General features: G+C 41.5%; 1 protein-coding gene across 4 annotated transcripts in view; it reads right to left on the bottom strand.

The window, feature by feature from the left end:
* The window catches only part of TNNT1 (troponin T type 1 (skeletal, slow)), a 57301-nt gene that overhangs the window by 39854 nt on the left and 7837 nt on the right, over positions 1-9610 (bottom strand). For all 4 annotated transcript variants that reach the window (XM_015429170.1, XM_015429173.1, XM_015429172.1 and 1 more), the window contains exon 2: positions 7965-8015. In XM_015429170.1, the coding sequence (XP_015284656.1) occupies positions 7965-7993 (29 nt within the window). In that variant the 5' untranslated portion in view covers positions 7994-8015. The remainder of the gene's footprint in view (positions 1-7964; positions 8016-9610) is intronic.

Below are 9610 nucleotides of genomic sequence, written 5' to 3'. Positions count from 1 at the left end.
TTCCCTAGTGTAGAATTAAGATAAAAATAATATCAACAAGATGGTATATATCAAACCAAAAAGAATATCAGTGCCCGCAATATCTAAAGTAACCACAAGATGTTGCTATTGGGCAACTAACAATAGTGCAATACGAATCTGTACAGAAGACTGTATGTATAATTCCTGTCCTAACCGCTTTGTAAAGGTAAGTGAGACACAATGCGATTATGGTCTGACCAGGTCAAAATGCCAGCCAATGTTAAGAAACAAATCTCAGCTCTTGAGAAGTCGGTAATATGTTTTAGCCTGTGATCTGAATTAATATTTTGCCTTTAGTTTTAATTGCTATCTATGTGCCAGGTGTTCTCTGTTGTTTTGGGCTAGAAAAGGCACAGGCTGAGACGTTGAACTGGATAAGTGAGCTGTTAGGTTACTGGAACAACAAAATATGAACTGGTGCAGTTAATCTGATTGACAGGAAAAATTAATAGGAAAATACACTTAGATTAAAGCAGGTAGTTAAAATCGCTCGAGAAGCTCCCAGGAAGTTTTAATACTCCATGGAAGGCTGGGAAGCTCAGAAAGGTGGCTAAATCCCAGCACTTTAACTCTCGTGCGGATGTCCTACAAGGGGTTAAAAGTTTTCAATCTTCCCAATGCCCCCCTCCCCCCAACCTCATTAGTTAATAAAAACATACATTTGCACTTGAAAATATTTCATTTGTTATCTTAAACTCATTAAATTACCGCATTAATAGCTCATAACAAATAGAAAATCCTAGTCGAAAATGAAGAGAGTTCATTCAAAAAACCACATTAGAAATTCATTAAATGGTAAAGAGAAAATAAAACTATCAGCTAAATTCATTCAAGGTACTGGCTTTAAAATTTCATAACAAAGAGCACCATAAAAAACAAATCAATTCTATTAAAACGCTCCTGAGAAAGTTAATCCGAATCGGAGTGGACCTCCTTCCTCTACAACTTCCTTAAGAAAGGGTTGAGTCATGTGGGGAGCTAGTGAAGATTAAGCTAACGGCTTTAAAAAGGTGTCTCTTTAAATATATTAGCAGAGTTTAAGTTTACTCCAACTGTAAGCAAAGTTCCAGGACCTGAATAATCACCAACTACTTATCGTCTAGTTATCATGAAGCTGAAGCTTGTGGAGCGTCTCTCAGCGGCGGCGACAGGGAGCCCGAGGGCCGACGTTTCTGTGAACGTCTGTTAAGTTCCATGGGAACTTCAGTGTCATTCTGTTGTAGGAGCCTAAGACCTTCTTCCGGAGTAGATAGCTTGTGAGTTTTCCCTTTGTATGAAAATTGGAGTACTAGTGGAGAGATCCACGTATACTTGATGTGTGCTTCCATCAGACAACTCGTTACTGGCTTCATTTCCCTCTTCTTCTGGATCACTTCCTTCGGAAGGCCGGGGTAAACTTCTATTTTTTCCTTGCCAAATACCAGGTGTCTATTACGTTTAGCCTCTAGTAGAATTTGTTTTTTATAGCGAAGATCAAAAAAGGTTATGAGAATGTCCCAGGATGATTGGGTCAGTAGAAGAGAGGGTGGGCCCAGACGATAGGCCTTGGTAATGTCTGCAGAGATGTCATCCTCTGGCTTAATGGATTGCGACAGCCATTTTGAGAGAAATTTGGCCAGGTCGGTCTTTTCTTCTACTTTCTCCCCCAGACCTCTGAGCTTCGAGTTGTGCTGTCGAGAAGAAAGGTCTAGTTTTAACGTTCTTTCGGCAAGGATTTTGTCGGTGGCTTGCAAGTTCAAAATTTCGTTACGATTAGTTATACTGTTATTAAAGGCTCCGTCAGCCACATGCTTCGTTTCCTTCAGACTTTCTTGAACCGTGTCTAAGCGTTCGTAAATCGGCTTAATTAAAAGAGATAATCTGTCTTCCATTGCTGCTAGAGCTGTTGTGAGCTCCGTTGCCGTGATCGGCGCCGCCTGGTTTGCCACGTTGTGTTTTTCTGTCGCCATTTTGTGAAGAAAACTGTCAAGCGGCCCACAAGGATGTGAAGGCAGTTTAGGCATGATACCTCGCTTTGGACCTTCTTTCAAAGATAGATTTCTGCAGCTTGTTGTTTTATTAGCTTTTCCCCCCAAATATATATTTTTATTCATTTTAAATAATCATTTACGACAATAAACATCAGGAGCATTGAACAAGCAACAACAAGCAACAACAGGAGGATCAAGGTGAGTTATAACCTAATCATTCAATGGTAGAAACCATTCTGACATTCTCGAACCTTCATCAACCAATAAATAAGGGTAAGGAGTGCTGGTAACTGTACTACCTTTGTCAATTAGGAGAACATGAGGACTAGATTAGAGCTAGGTATCAGATATAAAAGAATTCTGTATGTGTTTCATTGTATATAAAAAAGAGAGCTAAAATAGCTAGAAGAAAAGCCAAGAAGAGTAAGCTATGTTAGTAGGAAGAAGTTCTGCCTCTGTCATATACTGCAGCCACGGAAACCATGTGTGCACAAATTTTGAGTAGGTCGTGGTAATACCAGTCATTGTCTGTGAAGTGAATCAGAAATTTTACACATAATAAACTGGTCCCAGACTTTGTTTCTCCAGATGGTCAGCGTCGGGGGACAGACAGACTTCCAAGTGGTAGCTATAGAGCTTTTTCCATTCAAAATTGCCCTAGTTCGTGCGGTTAGTCGATGATTTTGAGGTGGGTAAAGGGGAAAGGTCGGCAGAGCTGAAGGCTAAGACGGCCATCTTAGATGAGCACTAGCCACGCCCCCCGGATTTCCAGATTTCTGACCAGCCTTCTTCTTTTATTCTATTTTGACAATCCAAGTTCCATAAAATTTGATAGTTTATTTTTTGTGCACACTAATTGGTAATTAATATGTTATATATTTTGGAGATCACACACTTTTTCTCTCCTTTACCTTTCTCCAAGAGAACTTCAAATGAGGTTAGAGGGCATGAAAAAGTCTGCGCCTGTATCAGTGAGCACACCATATGGTTAACTTATAAGTATTTATACCAAGGGATCGTTACCCCAATCTTACCTTCTAGATCTACTTTGCTAAGCGTAGACTTCCTTTTTACTAAATCTTTTATGCGAGTCACACCAGCTTTTCTCCACTGTGTAAAAGCCAAATGTTCCTGTCCAGGTGGAAACCAATGTTGGTTTTAAAAAGTCGCCATTGGTGAGATCTCTGGGGAGAGTTTAGCTCTATATTTATCCCAGATCTTAATAGAAGTGTGTAGCATAAAATTCTCTCAGAGAAATTTAGGCCTGAATTTTGAGGGATTCCAAAATAACTCTGACAGGTGCAGTAGTACACAATAAGATTCTTCAATTTGTTGCCAATTACCCATTATGGTATCTGAAAGTATACTTTTTTAAAAAAAATAAGTGTTTTTTATTTTGAACAATATATTTAACAGTACATTCATAACACATATTATCACCGTGTATTAACCAACATTTCAACTTTTAAGAGCTCTTTTAAAAATATAACTTGCAGTGCTACACAGCTGGTGCTTCTGCAGAAGTTCATAAAGTTTAGTGTAACTATTCTTTCTACATTTCTTTTTTGTGTATTTTCCCAACCTGTCTAAGGAAAAGTCTACAATCATATTAAAATCTCCACCTACTATCTCATGCCATTCTTTGGAATCTTCTAAATTAGACAATGTATCCTCAAGAAATTAAAGTTGTAAATAATTTGGAGCGTAAATAGATGCTATTGTTGTCTTTTCATTATTCATAGTTCCTTTAATGAATAAATAATGTCCCTGGGTATCGCTACACATTCCTTCCAATTGAAAATTAACTGTTCTAGCCAGCGATATGGTAACCCCATGAGATTTTGATGTACCATGAGCCTGATATTGTTGACGATACCATTGGGATTTCAGCACCAAATTATTTTCTGATCTTAAATGTGTCTCATGTAGTATTACTATTTCAGGTTTGGATTTTAATATAAATGTTGTCATACGTTTTTGCTTGATTTTATTGTCTAATCCTCTAACATTCACTGAGCGTACTTTAAGAGTATCTGAATACATATTCAGTATATCACTGTATATTCAAGTCTCGTATTCTTACCATTAAATTTTCCTTAAAAACCGGAGCTATCCAGCTGGCACTAATAATATTAAATTATCAATCTGTATTATAATTTGTCGTGTTAGCAGTCTGCAGTCAGTAAGCTACCTTACTAAGACAAATCTATACCCCCTCCCTATATCCTCCCTTCTTCCTCCCCTCCTTCTCCCCCCTAACCCAAACTTAACTTAACCCTAAAATACAAAAACTCTAAAATACCTTCGACTGAAAAAAACCTTCCCAATTGCTTACTCTGCCCCATACTTTAAAATAACCACAAACAAGAAACCTTAGTTACTCTTCCCCCCCCCCAGTTTAACTTGTTTCAATTAGAAAAAAATAATACTATCGGCTTTACATTATTTTCATTCTGTGTTATTAATGGTCTAGCTTTATATCTTCCAGTCCTCTGTAGCTTCTTTAGGTTGTTCTTTCTCTCACCGGTGATGAAGTATGTCTGCGTTCTCTTTTCTTCTTATTTCCCACTGTCTCCCTTTCTTCATCCTTTTTGATTGCTTGTATCAATTTTAGTCCTGATCTTTCATCATATGCAGAGTGGGTTGAACCTTTATAAGTTACTACTAATCTTCCTGTAGAAGCCCATTTATATTTTTGTCCCATATTTCGAAGTGTCATTACTGTCTCTTTAAGGACCTTTCTTCTTTGCAAAGCTTCTGCAGGGGTGTCTGGGAATACCAATACTTTACTGTTCTGAAGTCGTAGTGTTTTCCCTTTCCTTGCCAAAGATAGAATTTTATCCCTAATAAAATTGTTATTTATCTGGATTATTATATCTCTTGGGTTTTTCCATCGTTGGCGTCCCACATGATGTGCTGTTTCAATGAACTCTGAAGTACCTTCCTCCAAATGCAGCATATTTCCAAACCAGCTCATCAGCGTCTGTGGTAAGTTCTCAGGTGTACATATATCTTCTGGCACCCCACACAGTTTTAGTTTGTTATACCTGAGATAAGACTCTATTTGGATAATTTTATCCTGGTGTTGAATAATTTCTTCTTGTTGTTTAGAAATGGTCTTCTGAAGAACAGTAATTTCCTCTGCATTTTTTTTCTGTTAGTTCTTTCACTTTCCTGTCTTCTTCTATGATTATCTCCAATTTACTGTTCATTACTTGCAATTGTTCTTTAATTGGAGTAATCATGATGCCCACTCTGTCAGTTAAGCGTTCTAATGTGTTATCAATGTCTCAAACAATGCTAGCTCTTCTGTTCTCTTTGAATCGAGAGCCTCCTTCGCGTCTTTCACTCCCAGCTTGAGATTTATGGCATAATTGGCCTGCTTGTTGGAAATATGAGCTCACAGACCGGCTATGCTTTTTCTCTAGTTTAGAAGCTTTCCCTTTCTTCAGTTTAGCACCTTTCAATATGCTATATTGAGCTATTTTTAAAGCTGAAACCTTACAATCAGGGGAGAGTTCAGAGATAAACTACTCACGCTGCCACCATCTTTTCCCCGATATCATGTATTTATATGCTCATTGACTTTTTGGAATTGTTAATATATATTGGATATAACACTGTGTCAGTTGTCATTGTTATTCTTCCTATGACAGGCCAGGTGCCATCCTCCACCCCAACCACGTCACCACCAGTCCCCCCCCTTTCAACAGGCACCGCCTTGTGATCTGCCAGGAGCCACCCCCTTAGCAGCCAGCCACACCCACTGCATCTCAGAGTCTGATCCACAAGAGACCTATTAGGTCCCTACAGGGTTTTCTGGATGATGCTTCCATCCTAGATCCCTTCCAGCTCGGCTTTCGCCTGATCATGTTCCCTCTAAGTTGCAGAGTCTTGTGAGCAAAAAATTCTACTTTGTGAGCTGCTGGCATTACAGTTGTGAGCAAGCGATTTGGCTATTGCATAAATAAGTTTGCTCTGGAGCCATCCTTCCTGACCTAAGACAAAAATGTGTGAGCCAGAGGCTAAAAAACTGCGAGCTAGCTCACTAACTCAACTTAGAGGGAACACTGGTCATGGGACAGAGACGACCTCCGGAGACATCCGGATTGAGGCAGTTGGCAGTACTGTTGTTGTTAGACCTCTCAGCTGCGTTCAACACAGTTGACCACCAGTTGCTGACCCACCACCTCGCCAACGTGGGGATACAGGGGCTTGCCTTACAGTGGCTTGTCTATTTTCTCCAGTGTCAGGGACAAAGGGTGGTGCTAGGGGAACAGCAGTCCCGAAGACACCCACTTGAAGGTGGTGTGCCTCAGGGGGTGGTGCTTTCCCCGATGCTGTTTAACATCTATATGCGCCCCCTTGCCCAGATTGCCTGGAGGTATGGGCTAGGGTGTCATCAGTATGCAGATGACACCCACCTCTATCTGATGTTGGGTGGCCAGTCAGACTCCAGTTCGGAAGATCTGAACCGGGCATTGCAAGCCATGGCTGGTTGACTTAAACTGAGCTGGCTGAAACTAAACCCAGCGAACACGGAGGTCCTGTGCCTGAGTCGGGGCAGTCTAGGGATGAGGATCCCTCTCCCAGCCTTCAATGGGGTGCCTTTGGTGCCAGCGCCAGAGGTTACGAGTGCTCCTAGATCCCTCCTTAAGTATGGAGGCCCAGGTGGAAGCCACTGCCGGGTCGACCTTTTACCACCTTCGGCTGATTCAGCAGTTGGTTCCCTTCCTTGACCGCAATGACCTGGCTACAGTGATCCATGCTACAGTCACCTCGTGATTAGACTACTGTAATGCTCTCTACATGGGGCTGCCCTTGTCGCAAATCTGGAAGCTGTAGCTAGTGCAGAATGCTGCGGCCAGGCTCCTGATGGGTCTCCCAAGATGGGAGCACATCCGGCCTCTGCTGAAAGCACTGCACTGGCTGCCAATAGCATACTGAATCTGCTTCAAGGTGCTGGTACTTACCTTTAAAGCCCTATATGGCCAGTGTCCAGCATACCTGAGGGACCGCCTTTCCCCACACATACCCCAGAGAGCACTACGGTCGGGGTCACAACATCGGCTAGTGATTCCAGGCCCCAGGGAGGCCAGGCTCGCTACAACCAGGGCCAGGGCTTTTTCAGTGGCAGCTCCTACCTGGTGGAATGAGCTCCCAGAGGAGATCAGGGCCCTGCAGGACTTTTTACAGTTCCGCAGGGCCTGTAAGATGGAGCTCTTCCGCCAGGATTTTAATTAGGAGCCACCACTATCACCAACTATTATCACTAGTAACAATGGGGTAGTGGGTTGGCTCTATATGAAGATCGAGCCACAGCATCGTGATAGATCAATCACCGCTGAATCGGGACTTTGTGTTCTATCTACAGTATGCCATCTAAATTCGATTGAAGGTCTAACATCACTGAGCACTTTAATTGTATTATATGGGATTTTTTAATCTTGTTTTATATGTTTGCATATGTTTTATATATATGGCACATGGTGCCTTAAACTGTGAGCCGCCCTGAGCCCGTTCGCGGGGAGGGAGGGATAGAAATATAAATAAATAAATAAATAAATAAATAAATATTAGCCTGTCCCTCAGAGAGACAAATGGGAGCCATGGTGAGGTATCTGTGTGCACTTTAGAACTAAAACATGAACTGTGAACAAATCGGAAACTGGGCACATTTCCAAAATTTGAAGCTGCAATTTGTACATTTAAAAAATATGGATTTCAAAACTGTATTTCGAAGGACCCAGCCAAATCTTGTTGATAGGTGACGATGTTAACTTGCCAAATTAAGTAATTAAAACTGTTTTTCTAGCATTCTCTGAATCCAGCAGTATCCTTATGAAGAAATATTGCATATATCAAATGAAAGGAATTTAAAGTTTGCTTGAAATGTTTTTCCATAAACTGTTTTTGAGTCTTTTTGAGTATTTGTGAGCACACATTTGTGGCTGGAATCCAGATATTACTTACTCCTCATACTCAGCTTCCTCATCAGACATGATGTTGGCTTTTGGGTTTCACCTGGAAGAAAAGAATATACAGGTCATGCTTCTACGGATGGGAACAATGGTGGAGTTATATTTCCGGAATTGTTCAGCAGTGAGAGAGCTCCACTGTTGACATAACTATCTTTTATTGGATCAACCGCTTAATTTTTAATTTTTTTAACACACTGGGGGGGGGGTTCTTTAAAAGCATACCCAATCAGAGCAAAAATAATTCACAGGTCAGCATCTCTGGTTCCTCCCACCCAGGCAATTCTCCTGAGAGCTCATCGTAATTCCATCTGGAATCCTTTCTCCTTTTATGGTATGAATTGCAGGCAGGGTCAGTGGTCAAACAAAGAAAGACTGTGATCAAAGGTAATAGGCTGGGCATCTCAGAGCAAGGCTCACTGTGGAAGACGTCATCTATCACAATCTATTTTTAACCCGTGAAGTGCTTGTTGTAGAAGGGAACACAAACTCTTCCCCATGTAGGAAGCAATCGCTCCATCTGGGCACTGTGGAACTAGACTCTTCCAGGGCTCTTTTTGTAGAAAAAGCCCAGCAGGAACTCATTAGCACAATAGGCCACACCCAACAGCAGAAACTCATTAGCATATTGGGCCACACCCTGACAGCACGGCTCATTAGCCCATTAGGCCGCACCCCCATGTTACCAAAAGTGTGGTCATCCAGCCACACCCACCTTTTGCTTCTTATTCTGTTTACCTTGTTTGTTTTCAAAACCCAGGGCCTTTTTTTGTAGCGGGAACTCCTTTGCATGTTAGGCCACACACCCCTACTGTAGCCAATCCTAATGAGTTTCTGCTGTTGGGTGTGGCCTATTATGCTAATGAGTTCCTGCTGGGCGTGGCCAACTTGGGAGCCAGCCGGAACTCCGTTCCTGTGCGTTCCTGCCCAAAAATAGCCCTGGAATCTTCTTTTCCTACATGAACAGTTATTCTCTTTTCTGATTTCATTCAGCTCTCCATCACTGACTACCTGATCCTTTTAATTGGAGATTATGGGGGCTGAACCTGGGGCTAAGCAGGGTTGGCTCTGGTGGTTAGTATTTGTATAGGAGACCACCAACAAAGTCCAGAGTCACTGTGCAGAGACAGTAGAACAAATTTAGAGTTCAGTGGCACGTTTAAGACCAACAAAGGTTTATTCAAGGACTGGGAATCACTTCCCACAATTAGAAAAGACACAGTTAGACATTTATCTGCTAGTCTGACCTATTTATTGCTTTACAACTGTTGACCTTATAATCTTAACTTGTTATTTGGTGTCACTTTGCATATCTTGAACATCATCATGTTGCATGTTAATTTGCTGTTCATTCTCTGGCTATAAGTTTGAACCTTTTTTGCCATTCTAACGTATTTGAAACAGTGTGCATGCCCACGAAAGCTCATACCTTGAATAAACCTTTGTTGGTCGTCAGGGCTTTTTTTGTAGAAAAAGCCCAGCAGGAACTCATTAGCATAATAGGCCACACCCAACAGCAGAAACGCATTAGCATATTATGCCACACCCTGACATAGCAGCTCATTAGCATATTAGGTCACACCCCACGTTACCAGAAGTGTGGTCATCCAGCTACACCCACCTTTTGCTTCTTATTCTGTT

This window comes from Gekko japonicus, unplaced genomic scaffold, assembly GCF_001447785.1.
Source record: "Gekko japonicus isolate JY-2015 unplaced genomic scaffold, Gekko_japonicus_V1.1 scaffold2783, whole genome shotgun sequence".
In the NCBI taxonomy this organism is placed as follows: Eukaryota; Metazoa; Chordata; class Lepidosauria; order Squamata; family Gekkonidae; genus Gekko; species Gekko japonicus.
This window is presented reverse-complemented; position numbering and strand designations above follow the sequence as displayed.